Below are 18,235 nucleotides of genomic sequence, written 5' to 3'. Positions count from 1 at the left end.
GTTAGTTCTCTTCCTCTGTATGTAGATGATCTGCTTCATCGGGAAGAAAAGAAAGGGCACACGAGATACTTGAGGAAATTCTGGCAGAGAAGGAACTTGAATAGTCACGGTGGAATAAATGGTAGGTAAAGCTGCACCACGTCATCAATACTAAGCCAAGTGTTTCATTAAAACTCCCTTCTATAAACCGTAAAACTGAAGGTAGAAACGGAACAAATAAAAGAAAATCAGAATTTTACCAAGAAAGAAAAAGAAAGAAAGAGAGAACAAATTTACTTTATTTTTCAGTACACTGGTAATCAACCAATCGCCTATTGAAGTTTCTTAATCCCAGGAAATGAGGGGAGAACCGCAACGAGAGCATCACCATATCCAACGGGATCTGTTAAGAAAAAGAGATGATTACATGATAACGTGATACCAGTAGCATCAACAAAATCCGGCATGAAAGGAACTAAAGTGTATAAAAACTTACCACCATCTTCTTGTAGTATCCTGATGACCTCCCCAGCTACATCAGACTTCAAAAGAAAAAATGAATAACTCAAAACTATGTTAAGAGATAAAGGACAACAGCTGGGAGGGGAGGAGAAGATCGAACACCCTGCGTCTCTCATCTGGGACATACCTCAATTGGGAGCTCCCCGCCAAGCTGTTCTATGTAGCAAATCACTTGTCCCTCCTTCACTATTTGCTTCTGTTGTGTAAAAATGAAGGATAAGTCACTTAAAAGTCTACGCATGTTGTCAATGATATGATAAAGTGAGCATATCGGTTGTAGCCAAGTATTGCCACTGCTGCCTTTAAGCAAGCAGGAAATCAAAATTCCACAATTATTTCCGTCAAAATTAACAAATCAGTGTGAAAAGATTACCTCTTTACATGATGGCGGAGCACGCTTCCCCTTTATGGTTCGAGATCTCCTAAACAACCCCACCTGCACCATTGGTTATTTTAGTATCCAGATTTAATAAAATGATGAAGTGCGTGTAGTTTGGCTTCTTACTCGTGGAGAATGAATTAACACCAAGCCATCATCTGCAGCTCTATCTAGCAATGTCTGGATACTCCTCGAAGACGATTCTTGTCTAGTGATAGCTACAGATTGTGTAGGAACAACACCATTCGAATCAAGTGCTTTAGCATTTTCACTCGCACTAACAGCAGCAGGACTTGGGGGAGGTGGTGTGCAAATTTTTTCAGTCAACTTCCTCACCACATTTAACCGAAATCCACCAATCTGATTATGTGGTTTGAATGTGTGAATTAATAATAAACCGGATGGAAGATCAACAGCAACATCCCATACTAATAGGAAGCATAAAGAAAAAGGAAGAGTGGTTCGGAATGGAAAACTTATTCTTAAGTTGCAAGATTATCTCCAATTCATATAAATTATTAAGTTCAAATAGAGAAAAGGTCTTGCTTACTTTTAATTTGACCTCTGCAACTGTAGTTGTATCACATATTGCTGTGAGCAAAGATTGTACCTACAAACAAGATTAACCAAAGTACAGGTTTAAAACGCCAAAAAGTGGTGACGACATGCATGCGTTTTTGTGAGTAAATGTCAAGACAAAATTCTGTAATTTCATTATAAAGAAAATGAAAGCCACGAATTTTCTTGCATGATTTAGGAGATGAAAAGTTTGTTGGCCTAGCGATGGTTAGAAAATTGCATGGTGGCTCACGAAAGTAAAATTTCAACAGAAGATAATTTTATGAGGGTACTTCACAAGAAACTTAGAAGAAACTAGAGAATCAATATTTCCACAAATATGAAGTTGAAAAAAAAGAGGGTTCACGTGTTAGGATAGTAGTTAGGAAACAAAAAGTAGAGAGGTTTCGTGAAAATATAGGGATATGCAATACCATCCAGGTCCATAATAATCCGACCTAGAACTACATACTTTCAAAGTCTACGAATGAAACTTGTCTTTTCTTTCTCATATTTAAGTACTAGAAAGTAGAAAGCATTATTTTCCGATATACCAATAACTTATTTTCTCCCCTTTTTCCCAAAATCAGTGACGAAGATTAAATGCATGCAACTGGTGGGTTATAGTATCAATAACCTATTTTCTCCCCTTTTTTCAACACAAACTAAAAAAGTAAACTTGTCCATCAAAATGCAACTGTTGGAGAAATCTAACAAGCAAGAAACCTTCGGAGGTTGTATGAGATACAAAGTAAATTTGAAGTGTAGGGATGTGATCTTCACATAGGTGATTATAACAATTTCAGGACAACCTAGAAACAGAGAACTCAGAGGTTTACACGGTGGATCAAAAGGTTCAAGTTTAAAACCGAGATGATACCCAGAGAAGAAGGATTTTACATTTGCTCTTCCCGTTTGTCTTACCATTTGAGACATGGAAAGAATAACAATGAAATAATAATTCTTGGATCATAATTCCTCCCAAGATAAAAATCTAAGAAACAACCATGCCTACATTCAAAACTGCACTATCTATAAAGATCTGTCAATGGGAGATATGGGACATAGAATAAGTGTTGCAAATTATTAGTGAACTGACCTCATCAAAATTTTGAACGAGCTGGTTTGTCGGACCAGAATCTCCACTCTCTTCAGAAACCTCTTCTAAACTTTTAGCAGCTATTACATCATCAACAAAAGCATGGTGTTATGAATAGATTACACATCACAGGAACAGATATTATCATGTTGATACAATACAGTGTAAATATTCTATTCTTTGAGTTTCTACAGGCTCATACTGCAAATATGTCATATTCAGTTAGATATTCATTCCCTAAACTTATCTGTACTAATAAAGTGGCATACTCAGTTACTATGCTAATTGACAGATTCTAAAGTTTCACAGCTCAAGATCAGAGGGAAAAGAAAAAAAAAGAATGATAGGGAAATTATGACGGAACAAAAAATGGAAAGAAAAGATTAAAAAGTCTAACATTTACAAATCGGTCAAACTTACAATATTCGTCGAATGATACACAATACTAAACAAAAACTGCATAAGTTTTGGCCTTGCAAATCCAAGATAATGTCTACCCAAAGTTTTGGTCATAGATTACTGGATATATAAAAATGACCAATATGACTTAATCACATCAACATTGAATTGAAGAATATAATAGGAATACAAGATTCTAAAATCCCATACCGTACCTATAAACATAACTTAAGAACAATGGATTATTTATCTTTGAAAACCGTTTCGTAAAGTGGATAGAATTGCACTTGTAAATCTATCCAGACTCTCAAATACTCAATTTCCATGTCATTTTCACTTCAGTATGAGCTACCAACACAAATTTTATTAAGCTTAAAAGAAACAGGGATTCTCATGTAACGGCATGTATATATTTATGCACATGCATTGGTTATTGAGAAGTAATTTTTGATTGAATAAACATCAAACAAACTTGATGTTTCAAGTACTGCTGCTAAGCAAATTCCAGATTTGATGTATAACTACTGAGGGATGAAAAGAAAACAATTTACATCAACAAAATGAACTTACACAGGATTTGTAACGATGGAATGCTGTGCTCATGTAATACTTTTTCTGATGACTGTCTTGATATCGATAAACATGAGTACAACTGTGGTTTTCTCCCTGTCCAAGTTCTTACACCATATGACTGTAAAACCCCAACCCGTGCTCTACCGAAGTTCAAGTTCGTAATTTTAGCATTCAATGTCCCTAGGCTACCTGCCACACAAATGATATCACAATTAACTAAAACTATACAGCAATAAGAAGAAAATCCTTCACTTTTATTTATTTTCAATCGGAATGTATCAATGCTTCTCTGTACAGTGAACAAAAAACGAATCACACAAGGAACATACAAGCTTGATATGAGAAATGAAAAATCCCAGTACAAATACAGTATCCAATAAAGACCCTCAAATTAAATTTCAAACAGAATCTGTTCATGCACTGCACTTGTAACATATATGACCCAAGTAAACAGTTCTTCGCCTTTTCTATCGTCCCATATCGTTTACCAATCACCACAAGAAACCAGACCCAATTGAATTCGGAATTAGATTCAAGGGAAAAGTGATTGCAATGTATCAAACAAGCACTAATCACTGTTGCATTAAAATGGCTGTGCCAAAAACTTCCATGGATATAACCAGAAAAATCCCAATCCCCGAATTTCTAACAGCATCCATAGATTATATCACCAAAACCCCACTTCCCCAAAAGCAAAAACAACCAATATAAACATTGAAATCATAAATTTATCAAGGGTTCTGTGTGTGTGCGGAAGAGAGAGAAAGGGAAGAGACAGAGAGACTCACTGGAAGCCATGAAGATGGTGGAGCCTGAAGGGGGCCAGAGAATGAAAGAAGATGGTTAGAAGGTTTCAGAAACCTCACAGAAAAAACCCAGATGAAATGTCAGTGAAAACTCAGCAGAAATCAGAGAGAAGGATGCGGAGAAAGAGAGGGTTGAGACTTCGAGATGAGAGCGAGCCACAGCGACACACGGCCGTTAAGTTCCAAGAAATGACAAATGAAGAGGAGGGACCAGTTGAACCACTATCAAACATACAGCTGGAAACTTGGACTAGTAGCGGCTGGGTCCAACTGGCCCAAGCCCAAACCTTGTTTTTCCTCAACACATTTTGCCTTTTTTTTTTTTTTTTTTTTTAATCTCTTGTTTTCAAATGTATGGATATGTTTTTCAACAAACAAAAAAAAAAGTATGGATATGTTTGGTGTGCCAACAAAATGATTTGTTTTTAGTGTTGGTGATTTTTAGTTTAAGTTGGACTCTTTATTCTTCTTTAATCTTCATTTTGATGGACATGTTTACAAGAATGAGATGTGATTTGTGCAAGTGAGAATTTAAGGTTTAATTTTTAGAGATGATTTTATGACATTTTGATTATGTTTCTTGATAATCATTTAATTTATTCAATCACGACTTCCGAATTAAATAGAGTGTGCATAAATTAATTATCATTTGTTTTTTATTTCCAAATATGTTACAAGTTTTGGAAGCCTTAACAAACTTTCAACTACTGCTAATTGGAAAGGTCTTTTACCAATCCAAGGGGCATGGCTACTCTCTCTTTAATTTGTTTAGTTCTTTTTAAGATCTAAAGAAATAAAAAATATATATATTTTATGGACTAGATTGAATAATTTTGTTCAATATTAATAGGTATGGATTCCTCTTCATTTGTCATTTGTAAGTGGTTCAAATTCAACTCACATGAATGTCAAGTTCAATAGCTAATTATTATGATTGGGTCATTGCATGGATCAACTGATATCCAACCCCGCTTCTCTTTAAATTAGAATATCATTCTATATGAAATACAAAACTTTAAAAGAAATGTAGTGTGAAATTTTTACAAATTATCTTTTTTACTAAAGACTTCTAAACATAGTGAGGATTTGAGATCATAGTTGGGTACTAGCCAGTTACTATCTAAATCATTGATCATCCTATGTGGCCCACTAAATTTACAAAACCTATCAAATGGAACTCTCATCCCAAAATCTTATGATTTTGCTAACCAAACACACCAATTCTTTTCTTTACTAGTATCCAAAGATCCATTTTCTCTCTCATTAAGAACACATATGTCATACTTTACCTACAATCCTTCTCCTTCCTTCTGAAGTCATGGCAGCTCCGCCCCATCCCCCTCATCCCCGAATCCATGACAGTTCTATAACCTCCCCTTCCCGAAGCCATCACAACTTTGCTGCCTCCAAATGCAACATTTGGCGGCCAAAATAGTTGGGTAATACTTGGGTATTAATTGGTGGTACTCAATTTGCTGGCCATCCTAAGTCACCCACTAATTGATAACACTGTCAAACGAAACTCTCATCCCAAACTTATATGATGTTGCTAACTAAACACACCAATTCTTCTCTTTACTATTATCCAAACATCCATCTTCTCTCAAATGCAGAAGAGAGTAATTAAACCATTCTATAATCTCTTTATTAGTATCCAAACATCCATCTTCTAGCTCATTAAGAACACATATATCATACTTTACCCACTGTCCCCCTCCTTCGTTCTAAAGTCATGGTAGCTCCGCTCCTTCCCCCTCCTCCCCAAATCCATTACAGTTTTATTCCTTCCGAAGTCTTAGTGAATACTTCTTCTTTTTAATTTAGCTTCCTTCAAACCCTCATGGATTGACGCCTTAGGAGGAAGGGGATTGAGGTTGTTGGTCAAAGTTACGAGTGTCTCATGTCTGTTTGTGTTCTTGGTGAGTGAAAAAGTGGATGTTTGGATGTTGATTGAACACTAGAATTGGTGGGTTTGGTTAACAAGATACTAGGAGTTTGGGTGAGAGTTTCATATGACATGCATTATAAATTTAGTGGGCTACGTATATAGGATGGCCAGTGTTGGGGGACTTTTAGGTTGATGTGGACTTGGACTTTGAGAACGCCATTTTGTCTCCCTTGGTCAGGATTCGTACCAAGTTCGGAACATCTCGAAAAAGTTAGCTTGTCTTAGGAAATACCCTGGTAACATCAATGGCTTGAAGATAGCATTATTGGTCAAGATAATGACTTGCTCCAGTGAAACCTGGTGGAGAAGTTAGAAGATTATCAGTTTAACATGATAGAGAAGGGATTTGCATGGTTGCATGGCATTTTTTGCTGGATAATCTGGGCTTTCCTAGGGTGATAGTAAGACTTCTAATGGCTGGGATGATTAACGGAAGGCTATGGGAATTACTAGGGTTGCATGGATGGTGATGCTTAAGGCTTGAAATATGCTTCTGGACTAAATGGAACTCTCTGGGCTTATTTCCTGGGTGGTTCTCTCTCCCTCTATTCTCTTTGTTTCTCTCTGTGTTACCTCCAATCCTATGTTCCTCCTTCTCTAATGGCTTCTCCCTTCTTATGTAAGTGAATGGCTCTTCTTTGGGCTTCAAAGGAATCTCCCTTTGTGGTTTGGTCTTCCCTTTCCTTTCTCCCTAGCCCTTCTATTATTCCCTTTTTGGTGTAAGATAGCTGCACTGTTAAGACTTGCAGTCTGCTTCTTCCTGAGGCGCGGCTTTCCCAGGGCGGCATTTTGCAAGCGCTACTTTTGGTAGCGCGTCTCATACCTTTTGCGCGTTGGTTGTCTGTGCAAGTTGGGATGGGAAAGTTAGCCTTAAAAGCCTGACTTGTTGGGCTTAGCATGCATTTAATGCATGAATCTAGTTTAGTCCTAACTAAGAGGGTTAGCTTGCTAGGGAAATGGGTAAACTAGGCTAGTTCTCTCTCAATGTTGCCTGCGTGAAATGCAAAGGGTATGGGCTGGGATCCTCGAGCCCCCAAGCAACCCAAAGTCTTCCATGACCCTGATTCTATGTAGGCCCAATAACCTTCCATAAACATCCACACCACAATCCACTTGACAAGCCTTGAATATGTGACTTGGGCTTAGCATGAAGTGACTAGCATGAGGAAGCATGGCGTGATGAACAGGCATGAGCATGACGTGAATATTTGGCTTAATCATCGTGACATGCCATGTTTGTAAATATATTCCTCATCGATCCCACGCCTTGGCATGTATTTGGGCTTGAATGTAGGCTTTGCATGGCAATTGGGCCTTGAGACTTGGTTGGATTAGTGTGTGACATTTTTGAGCCCCAACAACAAACGAATTAAGTACTCAACACCCAAGTAATACACAACGATTGGGCCGCCAAATGCACTTAGGTCTCTTCTACATTTGAAGAGATCATAGAATGCTTTAATTACTCTCTACTGCATGCAATTAACTACAAGTTAGTAAACAGTTAGCAACAAATTAAAACTTAGCTAGATTGAGACTTGACTAGCTAAAGTAGTAAACATTTTGAAGTAACATAAAGCTTAACCTAAAGGGAAGACAAGAATCTTGCTGCTTTAAGCATGGATAGTGTCCGGAGCATGAATGTATATATTAATCCACTTTTAATCCACCATATACATATACTTTTGAAAGATACACATGCATCAGGTCAATGATATGGGAATCCAATGTGACCATTTAAGCTAAAGTGTAAGCAGAATTAAATTAAATAGTTATTCACATTATCCAAACTTTGAATTCGTATGCATTTTATCTACGACCCCCTTGTTAATTGATACTCTAACTATGGTTTTCATTCATTAATATTTGGTACATTTTGTTAAAACTCTTGAATTCAAATCTCATGAATTATAATTATGTACTTAATAAAACATTTACATCCCGTTTTAACTTCCAAATAAGAATATGCACGGTTAACAAATACTAAAATAATATGGCTTCAGTGAATGTAACTTGACATTGCACCTTTTAGTTTCAGTTCAAAGCAATATTCGTTCCTTCTATCGTACTTATCAGTTATCAATACATGGTTACTTTAATTCTTTGGGATATCATGAATGTTTAGTGGAATTCATCACTGTTGCCTCAAGCTCCTTTTAAAAGTGAAACTACTCATATATATGTGACCATTTTTTTCTTTTTGCTTAGTTATCTAATTTGAAAATCAAGAGTTCCTAAAGTACTTCATGAAAGGCTGAAAGCAGCCTTATTCATATATCGCAGTATTGATTGGAGAGAAAGCATCCTAAATGAAGTTTGTGCGCATCGATTCTAGTTAAGAAAAAGAACAAGGAATCATATCATTCATTCATTCATTTCAGAAACCAGGAACAGTACAAGAGTTTAAATAAACATTTAAAACAAATGACAGCAATCAAAGAGAAGCACCAAAATTACATTGATATAATTTTGTGGGAAACCCTAGATAACAGAATGCTAGGCATATATGTAAAACCCTAGAACTAGCTAGAAACTCAGAAACAATGACAATCATATATCATCTCTCTTGCTCATTAGAAAATATGCCTGCAAAAACACATAATTAACATCACGAATTAATTAAGTTATAAATGATAATTACTGTTAATTGTGAAGTATCAATGACAGCGTAAATTAAACCTTACCCAAAATTGCATAAGACATGTGTAGCTAGGCTAGTATGAGTCTCTTGGGGCATTGCATCTAAAGCATTCCATTCTGCTAGCAAAGTTGTGCTCGTTGCACCCCAACCTGTGTCCAAATAAATAAATATAAATAAAATCAGCAGTTAATTAAATATTTAAATTTTAGTAAACCCCAAATACATATACTGATTAATAATTAGATGTGAATCGCGAAAATTGAACTCATTTGTTAATTTACTATTGTGCCAATTTCAGTTTTGAATTACCACGGACTTATTTATAATTTTTAATTGAGCGACAAACCCATCGCATTAGAAAACAATATTACAATTTTATGTTGTATTAAAGAAAAGACGAGGGTTTGAAATTTGAACCAGGATACAATAAGAGAGAACATATCCACTTGCAACAAAACTTAAACTCTTAACTTCGGGTGTGTGTGAAGCCTTAATGAATGCTTGGTCGTTAAGTTAGGCAAGGAGGGATAGATTCCTAATGTATCTAACTTTAAAAAGCAGTCAAGGAAGGAGGAATATTTTCGCCAAGTGCTTTTCTGGTCAGATTTGCAGTAAGTAAGGACAATGCTCGTGTTATTTGAGAGAGAAATTTACTAATCTTTATTTATGATTGACGTATTTTTATCGTCCCACCATCATTGAAAAATTATTTATGCAAAAAATCATTCAATTTGAAAATCGTTTAGTTATCTATACGTATCAAACCAATCAACCATTTTGATAACAAATAATCTTACTTTGTTTTATGGATATGATCACCTAAACTACCTGAATATTTATATATATCTTGACAATGAACCGTGCCCAACACAAAAGAAAAAAATCGACCTAACAAAGACCAATTTTTGTTATTGAATATAACAAATAAACGAACGGAATTATATTATACTATTAACTAATTGTATCACCTGGTACAAATCCAATCTCCAGATTTCCATCCAGGTCGACCACCACCTGCTCCGCCTCCTCCGCCACCACCGCCAAGTCCTAACCCGAAACCCCGGGAGCGTGGCAGGTCAGAGTCAAAGCCACCACCGCCGCTAATGGCAGAATCATCCTTGAAAGCCCCACATTTGAAGCAGCTGGAACGGCTTGCAAAATTGTGGGCTCCACAGTTGCCAGCAGCGCAGTACCAGTCACCAGGCCGAACATCTGAGCCGGTAGTCATGAACCCAAACGAGGATCCTCCTCCTCTTCCGCCGAAGCCCCCGAAATCTACGCCGGACTTGGCATCTCCACAACGTTGGCATGAGTCACGCCTCTGGAAGTTGAGGTGGTGGCATGACCTGCAGTTCCAGTCTCCTGGTCGGCTCATCTTTTGATCTGCATTAATTTAAACAAAATGTATTAGTGCGTGGATGACCTGCAGTTCCGACATATTTATAAAATATGAACTAAAAAATGTTCTCCCTAGGTTATATGAAACTAATTTCAGACAAGCTAGGTTAGCCCAATGATAAGAGTGGATAGGGTGAAAGAGTATCAAAAGTGAACTACTCATACTAAAGTGCATGCTCTAAACTTCACGTAATTATTGAAAATGTATAAATTAAGGAAAATGATTTTTGCACTCTTTTTTTGTCTTTCTGCACATTCCTACTTGTTTTTATACTTTGATTCAATTCAAAGATCAGAAATAAACAAGAGCGTGCATGAAAAAAGATAGTGTGGAAATCACTTCCTAAATGAAAACTGAAAAATCAAAAGCCAAGAAAATTAAATGATTCAGAAGTTATAGATAGCTTGTGTAGGGGTTTATACCCTAAGCTAGATAGGTGAAAGGGAACTAGAGAGCTAGCATTCATATGAAGGTGCCATGAAGGGAAATGCATACGTAAAAGATAAAGAAGAAAGAGAGGAGAAAAACTAGAAGAGAAGTAACCTTAAGAAAAATGAAATGTTCTTCACTATCGGATATTTTGGAGGCAAACTATGGAATGGTGAAGTAATGAGCCATGCAGGGAGTGTGCTTATATACAAGTTTAGCCACAGAAAAAGGGAATAAATGGAGGGCCGTGTACCACTTTTTCGTATTTTTCAATTAGCAACCTTGATAAATGGAATCAGAGAAATATCTAAAGGAAGGAAAAGAGGATGAAAACTCGATAACCCATGATTCCAAAGAGAGGATATTTTGAATTTTGAATGCTTTGGTTACTGGCGTTCCTTTTAGGGTTTTTTAACGTGAGAAATAATGCATGCATATACACACTATCAAGTATCAATTATCAAATGGAAATACTTTTCGTGAGAAATTCTGTCAAAGTAAGCTTGTGACATGCACAACGCGGGCCAATGCATATTGGGATTTAGATGGTCTCAGGATTATTCGGAGTCTAAAAATATACATGTGAAGGTCTATCAATGACCTTTAGAATTTTTGGTACCGATTCTTTTTGTGCCCACAAAGTGTTTGTCAAAATGCCTCTTGTATGTTGCATTGACAACACTCCTCAATTTCTCTCAATAGCACTCATCAGATTGCTTCAGCATATTATCAATTTGTGTTGACATGTGAGCAGCTTGGTTATGTTGATGACAACAAGCTTGTTAAGTGTTAAGCGATACCTCAGTGAACAAACTGATTTTTTTTTTTTTTTTTACGCGCTTCGTGTTACTATTTAAAAAAAAAAAAAAAAAACTTGAACTTTGATTCTAATCTTAGAATTCGCCACGGGACATGCATGTATGTAAAATAAGCACTTGTGCAGTTCTCTAATTTACCCTTAAGCTCACGTGCTTAAATTTAGTGAAAAATCTCACGAAGTTTGTTTGAAAGACCAATGTTCCACAATTGGTCAAATTCAGACACCAATGTTAATGGAGTTTTAACAATAAAGATAGGTAGTATAAAAATGATGTGAACTTGCATATATGAGTTTATTTTAACTCGTTATAAAGACTTGGAAAAGTGATATCTATATATGAAAGTTAGGATTAATAATATAACTGAAAGGTTGGTGTTAATTCAATTGGAAGTTATGAGAACATGCAATGTCATGAGCTGCTCCAAATCTGTGTGAATTTGAATACTTATTGTGAAAGAATCTTATAGGGCTCATCATTTGAAATTACTTTTAAAATTACTAAAAACGCTTTTAGTAAAAAAATGTTTTTGAGTTTCAAAAACACTTGAAGTGCATTTAGGAGAAATAGTACGTGCTTCTTGCAGGAAACACTTCAATTACTTTTTCATGATTCACTTGTATTTTATTAAAAATTGGTTTCAAAACACTTTCATCAAAAGCGTTTTCAGTTATTTTAAATATGCTTCCAAATATGCCCTTAATTGTTACTTCCAATTTACTAAGATACGACATATCAACACGATCATATCCTCACATAGGTATATCATCTTGAAAAACAAGCGTATGTTAATGAAAAATGAAGCCAGCAAATTAAAAGTCACAAGTTTTCACACAACCGATGATAGTTAGCTAGGTAGCCCGCCATCTTTAAAAATGTGTTGAACTAATTACACTACTAAGAAACCATTTATTAGTGTCGTTATGATAATCGACGAGAAATGTATATTACTGTCGGATTTTAAGTAAAATCTGACAAAAAATGGATGCAATGGTGGATATAATAAGCGACAGAACTGCCAGTGTCAGGAAATTAATTTGCTGACAGAAAATACTCTAAAACTGACAGAAATTATGTCGGATATAACCGACAAAAAATAGATTAATAATGAATAAATAAAAGCATTCTTTGTCAGCTAAAACCGACAGAACTTGTGTTGGATATAACCGACAAAAAATTTATTAATAATGAATAAATAAAAGCATTCTTGTCAGATAAAAGCGACATAAAATATATTATTAATAAAAAAAATATAAACCACTTTCTGAATCATTTATTTCCCTTTCAAGTTGAGCCAAATCGTGAGAGGAGAAAGACAGTTGCTACCTTTCTTCCAGCACAACGCAGTTATCAACTTACCATCTTCCTCTTGTTCCTTTTCCTCCAATGACCTTTTCCTTCCTCTTCCATATTCTCACCCACCTTTCCCCTTCCAATTCATTCTTCCACATTCTGTAAATATCCACCCACGCACACACAAAAAGAAGAGAAAGAAGAGAGAAAACAAAGAAGCAGTGGCCACCAACAGCCTCTCCCTTTTCTTCACTCTCTTCTGCATTGTAAGTTCACTCTCCTTCATTTGTTCAAAGCTCCCATCTCCATCAAACTCTCTACAATTCCCAACTTTAATTCTGATCTAGTAGTACGAAGTAGCATTTTTCTACGCATCAATGCTCGGATTAAAAGTCAAATTTTTGTTTTGTATAATCAAATCAAACACCAAAATAATAACCGAGATTAGGGAAACAAACTTACTATTGATTTTTTTTTTTTTTGTATAATCTAATACCGAATATACAATCTCCTTCAAAATTCCCCCTTTAAATCTCTATATCAACACCTGAAAACGCCAATAGAAACCACAAAAAAGATCAAAATTACACAAAACACAAAAAATTGAATTAAAATTCCATAGAATTGAGAACTATCACATCCCGGCCCGGGGCGGATCACTTCCCGAGCCCACTCCACTACCGTAGCACGATATTGTCCGCTTTGGGCTTACCATTCCCTCACGGTTTTGTTTTTAGGAACTCACGAGCAACTTCCCAGTGGGTCACCCATCCTGAAAGTGCTCTAACCACCTTCTCGCTTAACTTCCGAGTTCCGACGGAACTCGAAGCCAATAAGCTCCCAAAAAGCCTTGTGCTAGGTAGGGATGAGAATATACATTTAAGGATCACTCCCCTGGACAATGTGGGATGTTACAAGAACCGAAGGCGAACAATGGAACCTTAATTGTACATGAAATTTCAAAAATTGGGACGAAATTGGTAAGGAGGAGGCGAAGATCTGAAGGATTCGGTGAAATGGAAACCCTAAAAATAACTGAGGCTCACGAAAATTTGTTAGCAAAAAAAACAGTGCAAGGAAGAGATGGAGGGGAGGAGAAAAGGAGAAGGAAATGAGGAGATAAGAGAAGGAGAAGGAAATGAGGAGAGGGGAAAAGGGGGAAGGAAGGGGGAAGGGAGAAGGCTCCAATAGAAGGAAGAGATGGAGGGTTTTATTTTGGAAAATTTGGAAAATTTTCATTACTGTCGGTTAAAACCGATAGAAACATTTTTTAAAATATAAACCGACAGAAAATTTGCATTACTGTCGGTTATAACCGACAAAAAAAATGACGGCAAAAATCCCCCCAAATTTTCCTCCCAAAAAAAATTTGTTACAATTTAAAAAAATAAAATAATAATTGTTTGGTTTAATAAATAAATAAATAATATGTATTTAAATAGAATACATTTTTAAAAATTAAATAAATAATTGCTTGGTTTAATAGATAATAACTCATGTAAAATATGCAATAAAGAAACAAAAAGATAATTGTACAATGAAAATGTCATCACACAAACTAAATATTGTCTAATCAATACTTGAAAAACATAAATAAAAATTTAGCACAAATTACTTTTCCCACTTCAAAATTGAGGCAAATTTAATGGAGATATGCATTCTACGAAACTAGTTTCAATGATCTAATCATCAAACTTGTTTGTAAATACTACAAGATCGCATACGTAAAAAATCACAAAAAAAACATTTAGAGATTAGGTAACGGAACAAAAGTTTTCGACGGTTATAAACGAAAAATCACAATTTAACAGTTATTTTAGCTTCGGTTTTGATGATTTTTTTACAGTTACACTCCTCGACCTTATAAGAATGCAATGAATGATTTCGATCTTCAATTTAAAATATTTACACTAGTGGATACCACAAAATCTTATTTTATACTTAATGGAAGTATAAGCTTAAGTGTTTGTTTAATCTACCGTTTTGACGCGATATGCATTTTACGAAACTTTTTTCAACAATCCAACCGTCAAACTTATTTGTACACACTCTGAGATTGCATACATAAAAAATTGTAAAAAACAAACATTCAGAGATTACGTAACGGAACAAAAGTTTTCGACTGTTATAAACAAAAAAATCACAATTTAACGGTTATTTTAGCTCCGATTTTAATGTTTTTTTTTACAGTTACACTCCTCAACCCTATAAGAATGCATTGAACGAATTCAATCTTCAATTTAAAATATTTACACTAGTGGATACCACAAAATCTTATTTTATACTTGATGGGGAAGTATAACATTAACTCTTAGTGTTTGTTTAATCTGCCGTTTTGATGCAATACGCATTCTACGAAACATTTTTCAATGATCCAACTGTCAAACTTGTTTGCACACACTCGAGATCGCATACGTAAAAATCGCAAAAAACAAACATTCAGAAATTAGGTAATGGAACAAAAGTTTTCCATGGTTATCAACAAAAAATCACAATTTAACGGTTATTTTAACTCTAATTTTGATGATTTTTTACAGCTACACTCCTCGACCCTATAAGAATGCAATGAATGAATTCAATCTTCAATTTAAAATCTTTACACCAGTGGATAAATCTTATTTTATACTTAATGGAAGTATAACATTAACTCTTAAGTGTTTGTTAAATCTATCAATTTGATAGGATATGCATTCTACGAAACTAGTTTCAACGATCTAACCGTCAAATATGGATGTATATACTCCGATATAGCATGTGTAAAAAATCGCAAAAAAAAATAAATTAGAGATTAGGTAATGAGACCATGAGTGAAAAAAAAACATTTAGAGATTATTCTGGTGGCCATACTAACTATCCACCAGAAATTTATGTTGGATATAATCGACATGATTTCATTGTTATCCGACACTAATCGAATGATGTGTCGGATATCTTTTATCCGACATAATGGTTTATTAAACCATCACCATCATCCGACACATAAAACTAATATTATAGTAGTGGCATACTACAATGTTTAATAGTAGGACACATCCGCTAAACTAAGAAAAAAGTGTTTGAACTAGGGGAATGGCATAGGTACACCATGGCGACCTGTGCCAATTAAAGAAGAATATGTGGGCAAAAGGTTACACAAATCTTTATTTCATTGCTACGTGATGCCACCCTTAAAGTATACTTGTGCCATGTAAGTCCTCTTTGAACCAAATCACAATTCATTAATTCACAAACAAAACATTACAAAAGCTAGTCTTGGTTAAATGTGTAGCCCAAGTTAAAGCAAATATTATGGTACATAATTAAGTAAAAAAGCACACAATACAAACAACACAAAACTTTGTGTGAGCTAAATGGGTGACAAAGATAATATATAATTGAAATTTGAGTTAAATGCACCAAACTCAAAGCAAGCTTAATGTATTAAATGTACTTCATAGTACAATGAAGGATTAAACATCATAATAAATGGATACCTACCAAACTATTGAATGTACTTAATAGTACACTAAGGGATTAATCAATATAACATTTTAAAATAATAAAATAATCAATTTCTATTGGTTATAACCGTCGTAATACTAAAATAATAATCGTCAGAATCTAAAATAATAAAATAGTCAATTTCTGTCGGTTATAACCGCCACTATTAAAAACATTTTAAAAACCGCTGAAATATGTTAAAAATATTTTAAAAAAAGAATTCAAAAATATTGGCGGTTATAACCGACAGTATTGCATTGTTATCCGACACTAAATATCAGCCATGAATTTATGTTGGATATAACCGACAGTATTTCATTGTTATTCGACACTAACTGAATGGTGTGTCAGATATCTTTTATCCGACATAATGACTTATTAAACCGTCACCATCATCTGACACTTAAAGCTAATATTATAATAGTGATAGGTTGACTGAAGGGGACAATTTTACTCAGGCTTGTAGGCATAGCATGCTAGCTCCAACAATTCAAGACCCACAAAAAGAAAACGCAGATTCTGTAGTCATTTAGCAAAACAAATCTACCAATCAAGCAACCAATTAACGTAGAAAGTCCCTTTGACCATGGCATTAATTGGGACTCTTTAGTTCATTAACATGGGAGCTCCACTTGAATGTCATCACAAGTTTCATTTTTTTTTATCACTTGATGATTAAAGATTTATGATTATCAACATTTGCATTTGATATCAAACGTGGAGAATAAAGAGATATTTTTTTATGTTTATTCAATCTTTGATATCAAATTTAAAAGTGATAATCAAGTTAATTATTTAACTAACAAGAGAACATTTCCGTACATATGAACAGCTAAAAAAAAAAGTTGACACTCACAGATGGCTGAATGTAAATGGATATTGCGGGATCGTAATTAGCATCTCCTACGATGATGTAGATATTCCCTAAACATAAAGGTCTTAAGCAGGGCCACTATTTATCTTAACTGTATCCAACAAGGCCCAGGGGGTCTAGTCTCTTTCAATTTTACTTTAAGAATCAGCAGATGTGTCAATTTAGTGGAAAAATTGCTCTTGCTTTACAAATTTGAATATTCCTTTATTCCTATATTAAGTTTCATAATTACTTACAGACAAATCAAGTGGAGTTAAACAATACCTAACTTTCTTTGGACAAAAAAAAAAAATAATACGAATACCTAACGTTCCAAATGTGGCAAGAAATCAACACCCATTGTAACATCAAAAAGAGCACACAAACTACTGATGTATGTAAGGCATGTTTACTTAGTAGAAGTGGGATAAAAAAAATCAGAAAACTTATAATTAGGTGAAGAAAAAAAAGGAATCGGAATTAGTTGATATGATTCATGATTTTTACATATTTGATAAAAGATTTCAAGGGGAAACTTCATTTTTTTTTTTCGATTCCATATATGTTAGTAAACGCATGAAAAAGTTAAAAAGTGATGTGATTCTCACATGCATATTTTAGACAAGGCATTGAACTTAGAGTCAAGAGTTTTGTATACCTTATGAGTAAACATGCTTTAATTGGAAATTTTACGACAATAGAAGTTCTCGTATATGGCATGAATCCTCATAGTGAATCCTAAGTAGTCGTCCAAGTATGCATATATATATATATATATATATATATATATATATATATATATATCAATATAATTATAAACTGTTAATGAATATGATTAATTCTTGAGGTAGTTTCATACACATATCAATAACAATTTTTCACCTTGGCCTCTAATTTTTTTTTTTTTTTTCCTTTGATTATATGGATGGGAATAGTATCTTGAAGAGTGAAACTGAAAAGGGGAAAAATGATAAAACCAAAAACAGAAAAAGAAGCAAATGGTGAGTTTCAATAAAGGAAGTTGAAGCTGATGATGGAATAACGAGTCTTCGAGGTGTT

General features: G+C 34.7%; 2 protein-coding genes across 3 annotated transcripts; both read right to left on the bottom strand.

The window, feature by feature from the left end:
* Positions 1-144: 144 nt before the first annotated feature.
* Positions 145-4,507, bottom strand: LOC126610222 (uncharacterized). Of its 2 annotated transcripts, XM_050278221.1 has the most exons (10): positions 4,298-4,507; positions 3,507-3,698; positions 2,538-2,617; positions 1,431-1,490; positions 1,007-1,240; positions 875-937; positions 629-697; positions 476-521; positions 277-382; positions 145-195 (listed from the first exon to the last, which is right to left on the bottom strand). In XM_050278221.1, exons 1-9 carry the CDS (start codon positions 4,305-4,307, stop codon positions 312-314), a joined length of 825 nt encoding a protein of 274 aa, XP_050134178.1. In that variant the 5' UTR covers positions 4,308-4,507; the 3' UTR covers positions 145-195; positions 277-311. The 2 variants fall into 2 exon arrangements, with proteins under 2 accessions (XP_050134178.1, XP_050134177.1); XM_050278220.1 differs by having other exon boundaries at positions 145-382.
* Positions 4,508-8,598: 4,091 nt separating this feature from the next.
* LOC126609865 (transcription initiation factor TFIID subunit 15) lies at positions 8,599-10,999 on the bottom strand. Its single transcript, XM_050277796.1, has 4 exons — positions 10,847-10,999; positions 9,873-10,287; positions 8,948-9,053; positions 8,599-8,849 (listed from the first exon to the last, which is right to left on the bottom strand). Exons 2-3 carry the CDS (start codon positions 10,277-10,279, stop codon positions 8,978-8,980), a joined length of 483 nt encoding a protein of 160 aa, XP_050133753.1. The 5' UTR covers positions 10,280-10,287; positions 10,847-10,999; the 3' UTR covers positions 8,599-8,849; positions 8,948-8,977.
* Positions 11,000-18,235: the final 7,236 nt, after the last annotated feature.

The sequence above is a fragment of the Malus sylvestris genome, chromosome 17 (genome assembly GCF_916048215.2).
Source record: "Malus sylvestris chromosome 17, drMalSylv7.2, whole genome shotgun sequence".
Classification (NCBI taxonomy): Eukaryota; Viridiplantae; Streptophyta; class Magnoliopsida; order Rosales; family Rosaceae; genus Malus; species Malus sylvestris.
The sequence above is the reverse complement of the archived record's forward strand: the minus strand, read 5'-3'. Positions and strand labels throughout refer to the sequence as shown.